Raw genomic sequence first — 21,893 nt, 5'->3', positions numbered from 1 at the left:
CACACACACACAGTCACACAAACATGCCTTAATTTGACAGGACCTCTACAGAGAAATATAAACATATGTCAAACAGCTTATATTATATAGGTCTGTGTACTATTTCTGCTCTCACCGGTTCGCTGAGGATATAGAGGTTGATTTAAAATGTGTTTACAGATTTAAACAAGCCGTCGCCTCATTGAGGACTCGGCACATTCATTTGCGCTTTTAGATCAGATCTTGCCTCCTTCCATTTGTCTTTTTCCGGCCGACTGAGTAGTCGCATTATTCTCACTGGTACTTTTGCATAGTTGTGTAAAGAGAACCAAACTTTCTTTCATGAGTTTATTGCTAAATGCTTGATTAGCTTTTTTCATGTTCCTTCCTAAAGAAGGCAGATTTCCGTACTGCAGCTTTAAATCTTTGTACCATTTTTAACTTTCATTTTTCTGCGTCCACTCCTTTCCTTCTCGCCAGCATTCTCTGAGACATTTGCTTTGTGAAACATAAAAACAATAATAAAAAGTAATATTAAATACAGTGTTTTACATAGATAGAAAGTAAAGAATAGTGTGTCTGGTTGATCCTCAGTCCCCATAGGGCTCCTATGTGCATGAGCGTGCCTGTTAATGATCAGGTATCCATGTGCTTAGCTGTGATACCTTGCTTGGATTAGTGGCATTAAAAATTGAGGCCTGTGTGGTTACACCCCATGGGTGTTGTGGGAAATCTGAAAGTGACACTTGATTCTGACTTCTCCCCAACACAAAGCCGCTGTCCTTTATTTCTCCAACATGGGCAAGAGGTTGCAGTGTAACTCTATCTGCTACATCTACGTCACACAACCTATATTCTGTGTCCTACATCCCTCATTCCACTGTCCGTCATCCTGCATCCCATTCACAGCCATGGCCTGTATTCTATGTTAGGGTTTTCTTATGTCGTACACTCTTCAGTATGTCACGTACAGTTAATGTTTGGCCTTTTTATGTCCCAGGATGCAAGCCAAATTTCTTTCCAACATCTTTGTTTATATTTTTTATTGATTTATTGAATACACACATCAGTTTTCTAAAAATCCTACAAGTTCTTTTGAGCCTACATTTTTAACTGGGACTATTATTTATCCATCACACACCGCATGAGCATTTTGTCAGTGACTATAAAACTGGAAACAAATTGTGGCTAAAAACTGACAAAAAAATCTAGTGCGCAGAGCGGCCGCATTTATCAGCACTTCCTATAATCTTGAGAAAGTCAGGCTCTTCTCCTCCAGTAAGAGGCCCTTCTGCTTCACTGAGTGCCAGGCCCTTCTCCTTCAGAGCTCCTCTCCTTTTAACAGCTTGCCAAGCCACATCAGGGAATGTGAAAGAGTCTGTTTTCAAGCACAGACTCAAGATCCATCACTTCAACCTATTATATCCTAGCCCCTGCCCTGACCCTGAACCATGTCCGCTATCACAAATACCTGCTTTTTATGAGGCGGCGCTCTCACATCCCATAGGTTTCAGTCTATTCTGTGTCATCTGTTTGTTTATTTTCTCGTTGAACAGAGTTTGTTTTACTATTGTAAAACTTGCTGAGAGCATGCTGTTAAGTACACTTGAAATTCCACTGAAGTTTAAATGTGAACTTTGAATGTGTGTGTTGTTGGTGGACGGAGGGGTGTATTGATTTACACCTGCATACTTGGCAGTCTAGACGAGCTGGGAGGAGCCCCCCCACACAATGCCCCAGTAGAAGATGAACTGATACTTGGCTTAATGTGGCCATTATAACTATTATTATCTTCACAACAAAGGTGCTAGCAGCTGTACACTGGGCCATCACCGTGCTCCGTGTGTCCCAATGGTCAGAGGAGTGGACTCCGAGGAGGGGGAACACTGGGGTGTCCTGGTAGCTCGTCTGGAGGAGATGGTGCCCCACGTACCAAGGCTGAGTCCTTACTGCAGCGGCTTCAACTCCAAGCTGCGGTTGTGACACAACACTGAATTTTACACCGTGTACATCTTTCTCGCCAATCCACCGCCTGCTCCCGTTAACACGTGGAAATAATACACAGAGGAATTCACCTTTCTGCCTTTAGAGAGGATGAAGGCAGCTATGGACTAGAGTTGCATACCGGGCGGGCTTATCCTGTACTTTTGGCTGTTAGTGGTCCCTACACCAGTGACCTCCCCACACACACAGTGCACTAAGCTTTCATTTTAGGAAAGAACAGAGTTGGATTTCCAAGTCCAAGTTAGAAATGTGAAATTAAAGGATCATTGTAGTAAGTCCTAACACAAAATGGAAGAATGAGATGTTTTGATTCCAAGAGAAGAGTAATCTTTATTTTCATTTATTTCTTTAGGACCGGTTGACTGCTTCCTCATTGTGTCTCAGTGTGATTTTTACCTTTTTAATTTAACCAAAATTAAAGTAAAAACAAAGTGACAAGTAGAACATACTGTAGAATAACAGAGGACATCAGATGTTCATGCTTTATAGTTCATCAAGGTAACTGGTTCTTGCTCTCTGTTAACTGAAAACACGTGTTGTGATTCATGAGCTAACACAAACAACTGTTACTATTTTGTTTTTTAAAGGAAATTACCAGCAAGAGATGTCCTCAAGAAGAGCTTTTTTATGGGATGTGCGCTGTAGGCCCTCGTCCTAGCAGAGCAGCAGACTACAAATTTGAAATATTTCAGTCATGCCACACAAACCTCGGCTAATGGAGCAATTGCCCATTTGATATTACTGAGAGGAAACTATTTTCTGAGGAGTTTGTTTCGGATGCTAAATGGATTGTTCCTCTGCTGGTAAAGTGAGAGAAAGTTCCCTCCGAGTGCTGTCTGGCCACATTAAGCACCTTATTTCTCAATGAGCTAATATGTTAGTTTTGGCAGAGGCAGAACGTTTTCTCTTTTTTTTTTTTTTTAACCTTTTTTTGGGACTGCAACAAAGTGCTGATGAAATCCCAGGGACTCTGCTTTATGGACTTTGCTGCAAGTTTAGTCAGCAATTTTTTTTTTTTTTTTACAAAATAAAGATGATTGCATCCTCTTAAACACGAGTACCTTGAAAGTAAAGGTGTTTAAAAAAAGTCAACGGATGAATAGCCATTTTGATTAAGTTTTAGTTTTCAGCTTTTCTTTAATAAAGCTTGCATGCCGTTTTACTCTTTCACAATCCACTTTAATGTATGATGTATAATACATTCAATTTCCGAAAAAAGCAGCACGCTTAAGTTTCTCCTGACTTTCCCATCATGTCAGTTGTCATCATGTCAGACTTTGCAACACTTCCATTAACCGAATCACTTGCTCTATAAAGTAAGTGTGCACAAACCTGATATACAGTAATCGGTATGCTACAATGCAGTATTAAAGGATCCTCTCTTGTGAATCATGATCCGCAAGAAATATGAGACTGATCATTTGCTTAGTGCATCACTGTATCCGGATTGAAATTATACCAAAATTGACTTTGGCAGGTAATGGACGACCTTTCCAAATATTACCATTATATGGGAAACATTTGAAGACCACATGTTACTAATATATATATTAAACTTTTCAGTCACTGACATGGTTTTTGAATTCAACCTGAATAAGGGAGTTACCGAATTATTCAAAACCAATTTCTTCTTAAGAAGAGGAAGATGCAGCAGGATCATCTGGTGGAATCTGTCCATTGTGGTCAGTTGCACATCATATATCTAAAGGTATACAGCTCTCAATGAACTCTTCTTCCATATTCCCTTTTATCTTCAGTATGTGTTCAATTAAAATGGCTGATTTTGACATGGACTTCCTCAGGCTATATTTGAGGCTTAGGAAATCCCCAGTACCTAAAGGTCACTGCCCTATAGCATTCCAGTGTCATGTGGTTGCACCCGTAGCTTATAAGGCCAGTTTAACTAACATAAAAGAGTCACCAGACATGTCATCCACTTTGATTATGTAGGTCATATGGCTACAAATGAGATTCTTGGAACCTGTGTCTGTCTGTTAATATTTTATCTCATGTTGTACGCTATTAACCATAGTGACATACCTACCTACGTACACAAAGTCATATTTCCCGTATTCAAAGAAATGGTTTAAAGCTGCACTAATTTATATTTTAACAATGGACTATGTGTAATGTGGTGTGGTGTCGCTTGGAGTCACAAATCCACAGAATTACACAATGAGTCCTCCTGAGAGCATTACAAGAGCATTTTAGCGTCTTTCAGGTCAGAGTTTTTTAGCTTTATGCTTGTTTCCAGCTGCAACAGACTGTTTTCAGCAAAAAAAGCTCTAAGAAATCCCACTGTGCACTAAGCAACTAGCTGTTACATAGTGGAACATTTAGAAAGTAAAGAGCATGACAATTACCTCAGTAGGAGAGTGAATATTGCACATAATGTACATTTGTCGAGTACATTAGTCTACTAAAGAGTTTAATTTAGCCAAAGCCTTGATCCACAAAGGGCTATTCAAAATATACAAAATACTTAAATTTGGATTCATACCATCATATAATACCTCATGTTGGATTGTTTTTATGTTGTTTATCTCTGGTAGAGTTCAAAAGAAAAAGAAGAGCACTGTTTTATTTCCAACCTCACTATAAACTGGCATTTACGCCTGGCTTCAATCTATGGGATTTGGTATTGCAAAGATGCAGGAGTCGTTAACTTATTCATCTCGAAAAATCAAAATGGCTGTAATAAATGCTACATCAAAGACCTCCATCTGCATCTAGGCATCTGAATTGAGCCATTGTGTTTGATGTCAAACACATTTTTCTAATTTTGCATTCTTTAGAAAATTAAGCGAATTATGGGTTGTAAAGCAGAGTTGGTCTCATTGAACTATTATAACCTTTAATCGCGTTCCCTTGATTTAATGACGTCATATACTGCAGTGGTACATTTACTGAGATTATTGCAAATTGTAGCAGTTTTCCCAGAGGTTACTTTTTGTCAGGTTCCCTCTGAGTTCAGGGAGTCCTTCTTCTGTCTTTTGTTTTTGTTTTACTTCCTCATTTCTGCCTCCTTTCACTCTCTCCCTTCCTTGTTTCCTTTCTCTGCCTGCACTTTGTTTTGTTTCCTTTTATTTTTGAACCTGCATATCTCCTTCATCTGCTTCTGTCCTCCCTCTGTATACCCCCTTTTTTTTATATGTCTTTGTTTAATCACATTTGCATCTTTATCTTTCACTTTTAGTTTTTCTCTTAAGCTTCCTTATTATTTGTCATCCCCTTCATTAAACTCTTTCCTCATGTCAGTGATGGCTTGTGCTATATTTGTGGAGTTTGCCCTCACCCTGCTGACTCCAATTATCGGGTTAACCATTAAACGTTCAGGTTTTCACCTTGTTGGCCCTTTGCCCCTCACTCGTTGTCATCACTGACACAGTTACAGGCTGCATTCGTTTTTGCTGCATAAAATATGCAAGTTTCTGGTGGAAGAGAGAGGAAGAGAAATACAAGGAAGTTAGTGGCGTGGTGGGAGTAGTGGGAGGAAAGGTGCAAAGGAAGAGGTGAGGCGTGGGAGCGCAGGGAGTATCAATGAAGATCCCAATCATTGAAGCAGCTAAAGAGTTAAAGCAGAGGAAGGAAGCCAGAGGAAGAGCCTCAAGTGGGATTTATACCTCTGCTCCTGGGAGATTTTGTCTGGAGGAGTGTTGACTGTATAAGCTACTGTGTTTGGCTGCTGGCAGAACATGGAGGAAGTTCTCTCATCGTAGTAAAAGGTCAGTAGCTGCCAGTGCTGCTGCGTTGGGTAAGGTGTCTTTCCCTTATATCGGATATTATTTATCTTTGTTATTTAGTCCAGGTTTATTCCTCTGGGTTTGATTTCAATCACTCAGTGTGTTTTGCATCAGGCAAATGTTATGACTCATTGTTTAATAGTACCGATATACGCATTGATATTATACAACATTGTTTTTATTCTAGGATGGACATTAGGATGTAGAAAAAAAGTATAAGTGTAAAAAAGATGTGATGTAATATGTAAAGTGAAAGTATTTTCTTCTGAAAGTATTGTTTTGTTTTTAAGAGTCATAAACCTTTGTGAGTAATGTATGACTCACGACAGGATATTCCAACAAATGAATCTGGTGTACTTTAATGGCCACGTTCACTTATGATTATTCTCTTTTGCAATTAAATCAGCATGCATCTTGAAGAAACAGAGTTCACCAAACCTAACTAGACGAGAACCAAACCAGACATTCCAAACAAAGAAAATAAAGGCGGGTAGAAGCTAACAAACAGAACACAATTCACTTTGTTTTGGACTTCATGTTGGCAGTATTGGTCCGGCCTATGCTGGTACTGTCATAATTTTGTCCATTTTGTTTTTAGAAGTTCAGTTTGAAGAATAGATTTTTTGGTAATAGTAACTAAGCAGTTTGTAGAGTCCTTTCTGCTAACGTATAAGCGTATGTCATTAATTTCCATCATAATGGTACAATATATGGTATTTTTGAGGGTTTTTATGGAGTCCTCTATGAATTAGGTGCAATCAATTACCTGACAAGGAAAGCACCTTTTTTGTTTGTCCTTTCACATCGTGTGCAGTAAATTGATCAAAGAATGCATTGAAGAACAATTGAATGTAATCTTTTGTATACAGTATGTATACTCCCCATAGCAGCCATCACCAGAGCTGAATGCAGAATTACTGTGATATGTCACTGTGTGGCCTCTCTCTGTCCACATGTCTGGTGTGTAGGAGACTGACCTCCCAAATCATTACGTGTTTGGACTTTGTCATTTTGGAAACAGCAATGGAAATGCAAGCAATAAATAATTTTCCAATATTAACTGTTGGCATTGATGAGTGAATTAATAAAACAATAAAATGCCTCCCAAGAAGGTGCCATTAAAATTCAAGCTAACACTATAAAAAGGAGTTTCAGATGAGCTGTAACTAATTTGGTATGATATGAAAACAAATACTAAAACCCAGTCTGACAGTAAGTGGGCTACAAGTTGCACAGAAGTCTGCCAGCGGAGTTCCAGTAATACTGTATGCGAATGAGGAAAATGCTCTACTTAACATTGTGTTTGTGGTGTTATGCAGTGTTACATGAAGTGGATGTTGCATCAGGCCTAGATCAAGTGGTAATATACGGCATTTTCTCTGTTTTCTTTTTTGAAAACAAGCTTTTCTCTTTTCCTCATTTTATTGTCGTTTAATTAGAACATCTTTTCGCAAGCAAATAGTTAGAGTAATATTTCCTCGTGAAAAGATGAAGACACACATCCAGTTGCTTTTGCTGGGCTGCTGTTGTACCGCACGCGCGCACACACGCACGCACGCACGCGCGCACACACGCACACAGAGACCACACAGAACCTCTCTGTCCTGACGCTTCACTGGATGAATGCTCAGACAGCTTCTTCTCTCGCCTCAATGAGTCTGCCACGACCCTCGCCTTTCCCTTCGGATGTTAACGAGTCGGAGCAAGAAACAGGGAAATGGAGGCTTGTACAGATATTTTAGAGAAAACAACTAATAATTTATCCTAATGTTGACAGTACATATTTAGCTTGGAGTTTGACTTTGAATAAGTTTGACTGTGTGCTTAGGCCATATTTTATGTAATGGAAATGTTTCTCTGTGGAAGTAGTGGGTGGGCTTCTCAGGAAGGACAAGGTCACATTTGATGTTTTTTGTTATATATTTAAATAGAAACGGAAAATGTATTCAGAAACATTTTTACCTATGTGGACATATACAAATCTGCCATAAAAATGACCACTGGTGCTGGTGTCTCCAGTGCTCACTACCACCTCTGCCTGCTGTCCACCAGATCAGTTTACGTCATCAGAGATCTGGCCTGAGTTACAGGCCCTGTTAATGTGTCCCTTCAGAATCAGACAGCCATTGTTATATGGCAAAATCAAGCAAAGAAACAATGGCTAATGGTGTTATACAGGATTTTAAAAAATCCAATTAACCAAATATTCAACCACTCAGCAACTGGACAATGGCTCCTCTGTGAGGCTTTTAAGTAAAACTGTCAACATAACTGTTAAAGTTATGCTAGATACTTTAATCAGCTATAAGGAATGACATATTTTTACATTGCTATACAGTGTTGGGTAAATTGCTGTGGCAGGGGGCACAGTATTTAATTTATTTCAGAAATGTTTCATCTTTATATTGGCAGAAATTTGCGTTGGATTCCTGGCTTGCATCATTGTGTGTCTGTGCGTGGCTCTGTTGTATGCTGTGGATTCATACTTTGACTCTGCGTGACATGATGTGTAGTCAATGCGCTGCCCTTATATTGATTTGGAAGCATAATTAAAGACAACGCCAACACACTGAAAGTATAAACTACAAATGATGTAAACAGGTGTTTCAGCTTTCTATCATACTGTGCAGTATTACGTAAACTCTCCTGTGGTTGGCCTCCTGCCCAGAGCACTTTAATGTGTTACACCTCACACGCCTCTGTGTCCTTTTAATACTTACAAAACAAAACAGAAACAAAATGAAACGCACTCAGAAGATGAATGGGCTCTGTGATGGTAATATGTTGTCTGTCTCTCAGTGTATGTACTCAGCCTCAGTTCTTAAGCCACCGCAATGAAGCTGTCAGGAACAGCGCTGGGCAGATCAGTTGACACCCTCAGGCCCAGCAGACATACACATCCGTTACAAAGCAACAGCTGTAAACAATGAAGACCATTTCCTGACTATCTCACTTGAAAAACTGTAAGTTGTGTGTAGAACGTGACATTTTGGGGTGGCAGCAGAAGAAAGCTCACGTGGTGTGTGATGGAAAGATCTTTTCTTCCCTCTACCCTCACTCGCTTGCCTCTTCATGTTCTTATACCTGTATTTCTTCCAACCGGGTGTATTTCTACATATCTTCTTTTTCTGCCCTCCTTTACTCCCTCAATCCCTCTGTTTCCCCCCCTCTCGTTCGCTTTCTCCTTTCATTCCCTCGTTCCCGCCTTAATTTTTTTTTCATTACTTCATTCCTTTCTTTACAAGCTCCTCTCTGTCTCTCCCTCTCTTACCCTCGCTCCTCCCTCTCCGTCTCCTTGTCAGCCTGCCAACAGCCCGACGGCCCGTTCGTTTTCATCCTCTGCCTAGAAAACAAGGTCTAAAGTTCAAAGCTGCTGTTGTGGATTTGCGGCAGGAGAGGGAACACAGAAGGAGGCCGGGACCGGGTCGAAACAGATTTAAATATAGTCTTAAATAGATGGAATTTTAATCTGATCAGACACCGCATTTCAATTTCAGTACACGTAATTGCTGGTGAATTAGATGAATAAAATAGGATTGATTACTCGTATGAAAGAAGAGAAGTGTGGCAATGTGCTGCAAACAGCCTTTAGACCATCATTGATAGATCATTGGTCAGGTATATTGCCAAACAGTGCACCGCACATATTTATGTGTGTGTGCCAGACACCATGTTGACCGTGCTGGAGGAATAGAGGGGAGAAGAGGAGTAGATGGAGGTGATGTTAAAGGAGTAGGGAGAACAAATCAAGTGCGTTCTGTCTGACGTGTTTTTTGGCTTAAAGCCTGGGGAAGGAACCCTTGTGTGAGATGCCATAAATATTGTGTGTGTGTGTGTGTACTGTTTGGTGCTTTTAATCTGATGAGTGAATGGGCTAGTCATTTTCATATTCCCACGTCCGGTCAGTTCTATGTGTGTGTGTGTGTGATTTTTAATTTCAATAACATTTTATCTGTTGGCAGCTGGGTTGTTCCAGGCTGGGAATCCATGTGTGTTTGTGTGCCTCCACCTGCACCATTAATGGGAGAGAAGGAGGGGGAGAGAGCGAGAGAGTGAGCCAGGGTGCCCACCTGTAGAAGTCCCAGCTCAGCTTCCTCCAGCCCCTGTTATTACAGCGCCTGCGTCACCCTCCCTCTACATACACTGGCACACCGTACAGACAATTAGCAGCATCTTCAGCACTTTTCCTGCTGCTGAGTGGGCGTGTGTGAAGGAGATCAAAACCGGCTTTGGTTTTGTGTGGTGAGTGTGGTTGTGCTTTGGGGGAAAATAAAGGATCAGCATATCTGAGTAGAGCCTGTATTTAGAGTTAATGCAACATGTGCATTAGAGAATATTAGAGATGTTAATTATTTATTGATGATGGATTACTCACCATTAAGAATTAGATTTAAAGTACATTACTGTTAATGCACAGAAGTTAATACAGTGATTATGTTCATCACTTCACTTTTTATTTAAGTGAATATATTTTAGCGTTGAGATGCATTGTCAAAGGCCGGTATTGTTGGAGCATTTTTAAAATTGGATAATTGATTATTTCATAATAACATTCTTGTATACAATACCTGAATTTTGCAAATACACTATTCGTGTATTGATAACAACATTTGGATGAGCTAAGATATGTGACTTTGTTCTTGCAGTTACAATTATCGTCCGGTTTGAGTCACAAAAGTTTGCAAATAGACAATAATAATAATAATTAAAGGAAATAGTTTAAAATGAGCGTTTCCTGCATCAGCACTTCCTACAAGTCAGCATATGACTTTCTGCATAACTAAAGAGATGTTTATCTGTTTATTCATTTTGATAAACATGCAAAAGCATCTAATCTTTGCAACATTTTGTTTAGATATGGGGTTTGATTACTTTGGATAGTTTAGTCTGTCAGTGTGTTTGTTTGATCTACTTTGCAGTTAGTTGGTCATTAAGACTCATACAATTGGTTGAAGCGAGGGACGCTTAATTGTGAGACTTTGTGTGTTTGTGTATGTCTCAGGGGGTGCGCCACATACTGGCCAATCACAGTCTTAATCTCTCTGTGCAGCATACTTCTGCAGCCAATTGGGACACTTCATTAGTATCTTTCAAACGGAGTCCACAAACGGAGTGTGCACGCGCGCACGTACACACGCACACACGTTCAAAACCCCTCCTTCTTTTTAATGGCCTCAGGCTCATTTGTTGGAAGTGCAGGCATCTGTTTGTATAAAATCTCCCTTCATGTCTCATCCATGTTTCATGGGTTTTCTCCTTGCTGTATGGTACAGTATGGTACTGTACCAAAGTACCACAGTTTAGCCTATTGATACTGCTGTTCATGCTGTGTGAAGTTGTCTCCTGGATTACAGTTTACTCATTTTACATTATGCATTTACTATGTGACACACACTGTGTAATGTTACAAACAAACATTTCTTTGCATGTTTCCATACATGTCTTGTATGTTTCCGTGCTTACAATATTGTTTGGCTCACGTTATTATCTGGGATATTCTATTGTTGTTTGCAGTACTTTTTCATGGTCTTATAACTATACACTCGGTTTATTAAGTACAACAGTCATGCAATAAATCCTCCATACTTGAAGGTTAGAATGTTTTTGAGAGATGTTGATTCAATTGTACAATCATTTTGGAGGATGTAGTTTGCTGTTGAACTGTATTGCATTATACAGAGAACCTATTTATTTTATTTTTCATTGATTTTAATTGTGGTGGACAAAATAATAGAAACTAGTAGCTTGATTACACTAAATCCAAATGTATTATGTTCAGCCTACCTGAGACTACAGGGACTACACTTGGCTACAAACTCAGAGAAAAAAACCTCTTGCTTTCATCTATGTGTCCCTCATTGAGGTTGGGGTTCACATGCTGCTACTCCTCTGTGATTTCTTAACTTACCTTTGATGAGGATTTACAGTATGGAGCCAAACGGAAACCAAATACCTGGGGACTGACCATTTTAAAAGAGAACCTCAAACCGGTCCAACACAATCCCACTTGTGATTTTTGACTGTCTGACTAAAATCAAGTCAAAATAAAGTCAAATCGAGGAACACAAGGAGCCTCTGCTAGGTTTTGGAGTGATGGGATTTTGAGCGTGTTTAAAAGCTCTGGCCCGGCTGCCGCTATGTTGTATTGTACTGGACTGGAGTTTATGGCTGTTAGCTGTTAGTGAGGCCCACTATGAGGCAGCTGGTGGTAAAAGTAGGCCATGTTCCCTGTTGTGCCGCCTATAGAGTGAACCCCTCTATACGCAACAGATTCCATTTTTTTATGGTACCCTCCTATACTGAGCCGTATACAGGACTGGGCAGTTCTAGGTTTGCTGAGCTCTGAAGAGAAACTATGCGGAGGGGAGAGCTTGAGCATGAGGGTTCAAAACTTAACAACGACAACAAGGAAATGTTGGTGGAACATATTTTTGAGCTCCTCGGCCTTATGAAGTACAGCCCACCTGAGAGAGCTGAATGGGAAAGTAACATGTAATCAGTTCAAGTAAGTTTTCAGTTGACACCATGCTTACTTTGCTTCCCTTCAAAATATCAGTTGCTGGGTTTAAACTTCTTCTTTGACTCAACATGTTGCCTCACAGCAGGTCTGATAGATTTTTCTCATCTTCTCAGCAGAATTCCAACATGCTAAATTTCCATAGTAGAACAAAAGTCAACGTCGCCGATATAAACAAAGAGGCCCCTCTTTCAGTCTATGGTGTCATGCTTTATTGATCCCTGTGGGGAAATTGCCTTTTGTCTTGCCGTCTCAGAGGTCAGGGTCAGCCACAGAGCAGCAGCCCTACAGCTGGTCGGGGGTTTGGGTGCAATAGTTCAGGGACACTTTTGCAGTGCTGATGCTTGCTGGCTGGTATGGTGGCGTGAACTCCAGTCCTTGGTGTATAAAATCTGTAGACAATCTCTTTAACCTCTATGCTTCCCTGTCGCCAAGTTCAAACCACTTCAGCAGCACGTGGCCACTCTGTAAACATGTGATAGGAAAGACGGGGAAGGCACCAGTCGAACAAGACTGCTAAACATTCCTTTAGTGCATTTATGGTACAGGATTTTGTCAAGAAATCGTGTTAAACGTTTTTCACTCTGCTCGGCATGTATTTAAATTAAAAATAATATTAGAATTTTAGCAATGTAGGTATTCTAGTCTGCCATCTAGAGGATATTTTAACAGGGGATGTGGGACTGAATGTTAAGCCTCCTTTTTACATCCATGCTTAGCTGTTGTTCTACTGCAGTTATTGAGTCGAGTTAAGTAGAAATGGTCAAATGTTATCCATTTTATTCATGCTGATTTCATCCAGTCTTTTGTTTAGCAACTTCAACACTTTTCCTCTCAACAACATCCACAATAATCACTTCTGTCAGCCTGTGGTTTCTGAAAGCAGTTCCCAGCTTGTGAAAACAGCACATTCTGGTAAAGGCCACCAAATTGTCATTAATTATCAGCCTCAGTCTCAGTGTTGTAGTGACAAAATGCTCAATCATGGTGATGATATTTGATGGTACCGCTGCAGGTAAATCAATACATTGAAAAGTCCACGTCACGCTCCATTTAATGGAAAGCAAAGTCCAAACCTCCTTCAAGTGTATTGTATAGTATATAGAGTAGATTGTAATTCTTATTATATAGCATGGGATCTGTTTCTCTTTCCTTGTCTGCAGTCAGGTGGTCTTGTTGTTTTACCAGCTCATGGGCTGTATAAGTTAACTGGAACATCAGATTTATGATAGGAGGGAAGACAAATGCAGCTCAGTTAGTTTGACTGGCCTCCAAGGGGCACAGAAGGGGCCGGAGAGTAAAAAAAAACAGACAGAAAAGCACAAGAGAGCTACATAGAGCTTTTGAAGGAGGAACAACAGTTTGTACAGTGGCCTGGTGGCTTCAGTTGGGAGTATTAATTGGGCATCAATGTGGCAATTGGTATACATACTAATGAATAGGTTTGCTTTGAAGTGCACAGCTGAGGGTTTTTCATATATTTTAAATATGAACATTCTCATGCACTAATGCTATAACCTTGTCAGGCAGCAAGACTTGAGATCACACAACCATGAAATCATGTGAGAATCCATCTTGCCAGGTTTCAAGCTGTGCACTTGTGTCCAAACCACAGTTGTTCTGACCAGTCAGCGTCCTCATTTACGGCATGAGCTTTGGAGCGTTGTTTAATGCTAGGTGTGTGTGACAACATGTGGAAGAAGGGACTGTTTGCTCAAAAACAACAATGGTTGCTGCTAAAGAGGTCCTATCAGAACTGCAGAGTATTTCTTCATTGAAAGATGAGTTTTCGCTCTTCTCTCGAATGACTTTCGGTAAGTTTGACTGTGTTATAGGGTTCGTTAATCTGATTGGTTGAAGTTCATCCGTGATGAACATTTTCTAACGGTGACTTTCCAGATGGTTCTGTGTAACAAATCATCTGGCGCAGTCAGTTTACTAATGTTAGCGATTTGGTGTTTTTTCCTCATAACCTAGGAAAAACCTTTCAAAGAATGGAATCTCTTGGTTGTTGACCAATATTTGCACAAATACAGTCAGTAAAAGCAATAGCCTTCCACAGTGTTTAAGAATAAATAATAAATATATTTTCCCAGCGGGAAGTGTAGATCTCGTTTTTTTTTAATGTGTTTTCAAGTATATAATGCATTGCACAATTCAAGAACCCAAAATAACTAAAAACATGTTTTCACATGTTTTGCAACAAGCCCCCCTCCAGTGACCTTTAAAGGTATACTGCAGCATTGTATTGGTCATTACATGCTGGTCCTGTAATGGCTTACATTTGAGAGTGCTACTTTGAAAGGGACTTCGACCATGTTTTGATGCATTTTCTAAATGAAATACATGTGTCATTTGTGTGGAAACAGAAAAACAAACTATTGTGCTGAGTGATTCTGTTCGGAATATCTCGTACTGTGTGGTGATGGGGTCTTAATGGTCTGCCTCATGGGAGTTAATGTTTACATGCTGCGGGGGATTTTATGAATTTTACTCTGCGAGATGGTCCTCAGCTGCACAGATCACTGCTTCGGGGAGGAAAATGGCATAAGCATCAGCTAAAACAGACAGAGTGGCTCTGCTGTAATCCGGCCTGATTATCCCTCTCGCTAAATGTTTCATCTGTTGACATTAGATGTCACTTGTAGCCGACTCTGCGTAGCTCTCACAAGCAACATGGACAAATGTGTTTACAGCTCAGGATGGAGAGTGAGGTTAGTGAGGAAGGGAGGGAGAGCTGAACTGCAAAGTGAAACATACAGTAAAGGGAAGAAAGAGGAATCAAACGCAGATATTTGGGATGCAAAAACTGTTGTTGCCATGACACCGGAAATTGTACGCGTTTCATAGCTGAGAATTGAACACTACTGCAGTGCAGTGGTTAACGAGGCAAAAAATGATTCTCCTGGACTGTCCTGGTAAACATGAGCATGACGTTTGTTATGTTTTCAGCCATTTGATTCTAGATGTTGTAGTACACGGTTAACAGCCACAGCTTGTGTATTAAGCCTCCTCTGTTTTGCTTATATCAGTCTGCACATGTACACCCCCAGGACACGACTTTGAAGGGGGGAATTCATCTTGTGGATTGCATTTTGTCAAAGTTGGTAAAACTCAAAGTTTTGCAAAAGTCAGTTTTCAGTGTTGGGTCTTTCGCAACACTATTGACGTAGCATTGAATTTTGTTGTGTCAACACCAGCAAGGACTGTGCGTGATAGGAGTCAGACGGCTGTGGACAGGGGATACGAGGTGAACGGCGGCATCCGCTTGACAAAACAACACAGTTCCACTTCTACATTGTAAACAAGCCATCCTGGGGTCAGCTGGTGTAAGATGCACAACATTACACATACCATACTGACACTGAAATTATTCTGGCAAAGACTTCTCTGTAATTATGTCACATATTTATTTACTTATTTGCATACATGTCCTTTTAAAGTAACTGTAGCCCTTTAATACAGTTATACATAGCTCTTCTGAGATGGGCAGCCTAAAAGTGCACAGCTGTGGTACCATGTACAGAGTCCTAGTTTGATTTTCACTATAATATAACTTCTGCTTTCCTGCATTAACTAGACAATACAGAAGGATCAGAAGTAATTAGAAATTACTGTCAACTTTTACTGACTGAAGCTGTGAACATGTAACACACACACACACAGCCACACACACACACACACACACACAGAAAGAAAATCCTTTATAGACAGTGGAGTTCTGTTTAGTACAGCAACATTGCCTCTCTTGTCTCTCCTAATTCAATTTGTTTTGTTGACATGGTTGTCAAATTAATAACTGGTGCCTAAGCATACAAATAAACATGGACATTTAATAAATGAATACAAATGAACAGCACAATCTGGTTTAGTGAGATTTAATCAGTTTTTTTTTTTTTTTCAATCAAGTTATTTTTTTTGCCTTTTTTAAAAGAAATTTCTAATGCCTTTTATTGGATAGTGACAGCCAAAGATGACACGCAGCAAAGGGCCGCAGGTTGGATTCGAACCCTGGGCCGCTGCAGCAACTCAGTACATGGGTCAGCTCTACCCACTGAGCTAACCGGGCTCTATAACGATTCTAAGCCTTATTTATTGATATGATATGACTGATTAAGATTAACTGGCAGAATGTGACTCCTTAAACTGATGTAATCCGCTATAGAGAAGACTAATGGAAACTCTCAGTCCTCTAAAACAGTCTTTGGCAGAGTACAGACACCGGTGATCAGAAAGCACTTCAACCAGGCATTGGCCAATTTTATTGTGGCCTGCCATCAAGTTACTCACATAATTCACGTTAAGCTGACCTCCTGCCGACATTTGTCTTTTTAACCTGCAAAAGAAACATATAAAAATGTGTTTTGTGCACTGCTCTTTACTAATAAGAAAGGAGGAGGAGATTTGTTAGCATCTGAGTTAAGCAAATTTTGCCAGCTCCTGCTGGAATTTTTTTCTCACAATTATAAACTCATATTTTTATTTGGATGTGCAGCGAAATGCTCGCACCGCAGAGCCCAGCTGCAGTGAAGGAGCTCAGCACTGCAAAACTAACAGGGCAAAACAGCAAAGAACAGTAAAGAAAGGCCAGTGCCCGGGCGGCTGGGGGCAACTCTTCTTTTAACACTTGGATAAACTAATCTCTGTATCTCCTACAACATGTTTGGGGTTGACTGTTCTACTAAAATACTGTCACATGAGGAATTTTAAAAAACTAACCAAAATTATGTAACATGAAAAAATGATTAACCAGGACATTCTCTCCTTCTCTGTAATATGTTCCATACCTGACTGCTGCCTCTTAAAGAGAAAAACAACAATGGGTTCGACTCTGCGTGTCACCCCTCCCCGTCTCTCCTCTGCTGTGTGCATGAGAAAACAGAACAAAGATTGTTAAAGTGGTGGGGAGCGAGAGAGAGAGAGAGGGAGGGAGAGAGAAAGGACGAAAGATAGAATTACCTGTCAGACTGGCAGCTAAAAAGTCTGCCCCCTTTTCTCTACCAACTAATCATGCTGACTATAAATTAATAAAAATGCTAATTATTAAGCAGTGTTACAAATGAGAAACAAGTGAGAGAAAACACATAAAGAGAGGAAAGAAGTGACAGAGGAGTGATTAAAGGAGAAATAACAGCAGAGTGTTTAATTACAGACCTGGAGCCTACTCGCCCTGTTGTTAATCAGCACCACTAATGAAACCGTGGCTTGTTTTGGGGTTGTTTTTGCAGATATGTTTGACACACTGTCTCTCCATTATTATTATTATTCACCTGCTGCTGCATCAGGAAAACAAAAGCTGTTACGTGACATGATGACTAATGCTGTGTGTCTTGTTTTTGTGTGCACATCTGTCCTGTCAACGCACTCCCCACCCGAACCCCAACACAAGCTGAAATCACTGATATGTTTGTGAATGAGAGAACTCCCCGTGCGTAAGTGAGAACCATGTATACACACGCACCAACACGGCATTCATGGTCAGCATGCATTAAAGTTATACTCCAGCTATAATGAAGTGTGTGTGTGTGTGTGTGCGTGTGTGTGCTGCGTTCCGAGTATTGATGCTTCACAGCCAGCAGCTCCTGGCTCACTCATACGTGTGTTTTCCTGGGAACCGGTGCCGAGGCTTCAACTCGCCAAGACGTAATGAGAGCTAATGGAGTCTGACTATGTTTGTCTCCATCCTTCGCTCCTGCTCTCACCTGCCTCCCCTCTCCCCTTCTTATTTCGCTCTCGCCACCCGCCAATTCCTCCTATCTCTTTGTCCTCGTTTGACATTATCTGAGTCCTACTTCTATGCACGTCAACTCCCCACAGGCTATATTCTGCTGCCACGTGACCCGTTTCCCCCCGCTGAGACGGAGTTCGTTGCATGTACCCCCTCCTCTCTTTGTCCTCATTTGATTGTCTCCCTCTCTTACTCCGTAGTGTTGTTTGTCTACAGGCGAAGATCCCTTTATTTAAGCAACAATACCATAAACCTACTAACCAAGTGTTTGTTGCATCGGGTCTCTTTGTTACAGATTGAGTCTTTTGCTTGTATTAAATTCAAACAAATTTCCATTCAGCACATTTCAAATTTTATCATTGACATGAAAGCAAATACAGAAGAACATATTGGTTTAGTGTTCCCCAGTGTTGGAGTCGGAGAGCTTCCAGACAAATTGAACTGAAGTCTGAATTTTGAAGTCTTTAAAGACACAATGAAATGGACATGTTAACTTCCCGGAAAACATTGTGTAAAACAGTGAATTGTTATTGTAACCTCATCCTGTACTAGTTATGTAGATGTGAACATAAAATCAAACCAATAAAGCTGTCGCTCATGTTTAAGTCATACAAAAGCTTAACTCTGACTCATGTTTTTTTGTTCCTGCAGCAAAACAGCAATTACACCATATTAGGGAAGTAAAGAAAAAAAAAAAAAATAATAATAATATTAAAGGTAGTACAATGTAATATTGTGTTTTTAACACCCTTGAGACCCAGACCTAAGTTAGTTGTACAACAATAATATAATCTGCATTGCCAAAAATAATTCACTCTACATCCCGTTACATCCCTGTATTTTTCCTAATAAGCTTTATTCAGTCAGAAATAATTATTAACATTATTTCAGTACATTAACAAATTCACTTTGGGCCACTAAAACTACGTGATTAGCACACTGTGTGCTGTGTGTGTCTCAAAGTTTTTTACTTCTTCTTGCACTTCGATCAGTTTGGCCGAAGCATTCATAAGCTCCTATCAGCATATGCATTAAGATATGATTGAAGACCCAGTCAGGCAGCGTTTGTCAGTCCTGTCAGTCCACTTGAACCCACTGCGTGTACACTGTTCCTTTCATCCTCTATAATTTCTCCCCTCTCCTTTTTGACTTCCTTTAAGTATCCTCTTCTCTTCAGTCAGACTTGAGACAGGATCTTTGTGTACAGATTGATATGGATTAGTTTGCTTACAGTTGCTCCGTCGGTGTGTGTTACTCTGCTGCTGTTTATTTCATTGTGGACGGCCAGATGGTGTCTGCGTGTCTGCGTGTCTGTGTGTGTGTGTGCGTGCGTGTGTGTGTGCGCGTGTGGAAAAATGAGCACTGAAGAGAATATTTCATCTTGGCAGTATTAAATGTATCCGTCATTTCTTTCCCTTTGGCAAATGGACTTCTTTCTCTCATTAATTCTGATTCCCAATTTATGTTGTAATTTCATGATTCTTAATATTTTGTTTGTGTATTAATGTGTGTGTGTGTGTGTGTGTGTGTGTTTGTTCGTGTGTACCTGTGTCTGCTGAGTCATTCAGCCAATAGCTGCAAGCATGGCTGTCAATGCCTTTTGCTAAATATGCTAATTGCCTGACACCTGTTAGTATAAGAAGAGGAAAACACACCCCTCCCCATCGTGCACACACACTCCAACACTCCCACACAACACCAGAGCAGAGGAAACAAACTGATTTGGAAAGCTCTGTCGTAGGTTGGTGAAACTCATTGAAACACACAGACACTCTGTGTCACTCAATCCTTTTTGAGGAGCAAGCCAGCAGTTTGAAACTGGCTCTAATCTCTTCTCTATTTTTTCCCCTTTATTGGCAGTGATGGAGCCCATGACGGTGACGACGTCGGTGGTCGGACCGGAGGAGTTCGACCGCAACGCTCCGCGGATCTGTGGCGTGTGCGGCGACAAGGCCACTGGCTTCCACTTCAACGCCATGACGTGCGAGGGCTGCAAGGGGTTTTTCAGGTGCGTGTTATCCTTGAGTTGTGTTTATGTTGTCTATTTTGCTTTCTATGTTCTTAAGAGTTGTCTGATGATGGGATTATTCTCTTTGTTGAATCTGAGGTGTGATTAGCAGCCTTTCATTGTGGAGGAGGTGCTCTCAGTATGCACCCTGTTTGCTTTAGATTGGGCATCATACTGTAACAGTGTTTTTTCTGCCAACGTTTAACTGAATCGGTACATTTCAAATCTCAAGACTGTAATTTGTTCCATTCAGTTCATTGTTTCTCTGTTTTTTTCCCCTATTCAGACGCTAGGCTTATTTTTACTCTGACCGTCTGTTTGCAACACTGTGGATACCTTTTTCTGGTCTTCTCAGTTTTGCAAAAATTTTAATCAGTATTGCATAAAAAAAATTGTTTTTTTTTTCCTAAATAATTGATATATTAATGAAATCAGTGTTTTTATTGAATATCTGCATTGAATTACAGCAATAACAGCAAATAAATAAAATAAATAAATAGATGCGTGTATGACAGCCAGTATACAGTGTGTCTGTTATGGTACAGTATGCTTTTCTTTCTGGCTGCATGAACATTCATGCAGTGTCTTCAGAACACTATACATTATTCAGTGGAGTACATAATCCTTCTGTGTTTTTTTCCTTTCTCCGTCTTTCTCGCTCGCTCTCTCACATTCACTCACAGACGAACAGACACACAACGCACATCATTTTTTTTTATTCGTCAAGGATTCTAAAATAATGAAGTGTTATAATTAATTTAAGTCCGCCAAAGGGAGAGGAATAAAGACAGCATCCTTTCAAAACAACGTATATATTATTACGAATGGTTAAGGTAGAGTTAAATTGGTAATTACGTATATGTTTTAAGTAAAATATATGTACAATACATATAAACATTAAACATTACTTTGGCTGTGATAATTGTTCCAAAATTGTAAATAAAATATTTATCCTTAACTGCTTATTTCAATAGTTCAGTTAGTTTTTCTGTTTTGAAAGGGTTAAATATATATTGCATCTTGATTTGTACTAAAAAGTCCTTTAGCGTCCAGCAAGAGGCAGAAAGTCACCACCTTCAGTCCCTGCAATGAAGTATTTGAACCACCACAGAGAATAAATGATTCTAAATGAGTATTCGACTAATTGATTTAATCCCACAGGCGCAGTATGAAGCGTAAAGCCTCCTTCACCTGTCCGTTCAACGGGAGCTGCACCATCACCAAGGACAACCGGCGTCACTGCCAGGCCTGTCGCCTCAAACGCTGCATTGACATTGGCATGATGAAAGAGTGTGAGTTGACTTTTTTTCTGACTTTCTAGCTGCTGCTGATTTGTTTTTGTTTTCTTTGTTTTTTTTGAGTCAGTTCGAGATGAAAAAACTTAAGCTGTGACTTGTCTTCACTGTTTTGATGTTATACTGTAATGGGTTGTTAGCTGTGTGTTAACAGTGTTGGCAGACTGATGCGATAAGTTGACTTATTTCCAATGTCTCCCTTTCCTGGAGGCAAGTGACGATGCTTGAGACAGATCCAATAATATCGAGGTTGCATCACATGATTTGAGAAAATAATTGAAACAAAATCTTTAAATTCTTACCCAATAGACATATTTTAAATTGTTTAAGGAAACTTTAGTTTTAAAGGCTCATTACCAGATTAAAGGACAAGATAATATACAATATAATCATGAAGTTGACACATACAGTAGATAAGATTTCTGACGTTGATACTGAGGTGATATTAAGGCAGGACTTAAAATCTTTGGCTCCTCTTGACATCCCTTTGATGTAATATAATTTAGGCTTGAAGTAGAGCAGCTGCTTCTGATGCTGCTTCAGGATCAGTGCTTAACTTGAAAACCATAGCCATTGCTGCATGAAATACAGTGTATACAACAGTTTTTTTTTTTTTTTT

At 40.0% G+C, this 21,893-nt stretch overlaps 1 protein-coding gene across 2 annotated transcripts in view; it reads left to right on the top strand.

Annotated features, from left to right (window-relative positions):
* LOC118324041 (vitamin D3 receptor A) overlaps positions 1 to 21,893 on the top strand; it is a 64,899-nt gene that overhangs the window by 18,490 nt on the left and 24,516 nt on the right. For both annotated transcript variants that reach the window (XM_035656153.1, XM_035656154.1), the window contains 2 exons: positions 19,832 to 19,979; positions 21,141 to 21,271. In XM_035656153.1, the coding sequence (XP_035512046.1) occupies positions 19,834 to 19,979; positions 21,141 to 21,271 (277 nt within the window). In that variant the 5' untranslated portion in view covers positions 19,832 to 19,833. The remainder of the gene's footprint in view (positions 1 to 19,831; positions 19,980 to 21,140; positions 21,272 to 21,893) is intronic.

The sequence above is a fragment of the Morone saxatilis genome, unplaced genomic scaffold (genome assembly GCF_004916995.1).
Source record: "Morone saxatilis isolate NCDOM2014 unplaced genomic scaffold, NCSU_SB_2.0 Contig15, whole genome shotgun sequence".
Classification (NCBI taxonomy): domain Eukaryota; kingdom Metazoa; phylum Chordata; class Actinopteri; family Moronidae; genus Morone; species Morone saxatilis.
The sequence above is the reverse complement of the archived record's forward strand: the minus strand, read 5'-3'. Positions and strand labels throughout refer to the sequence as shown.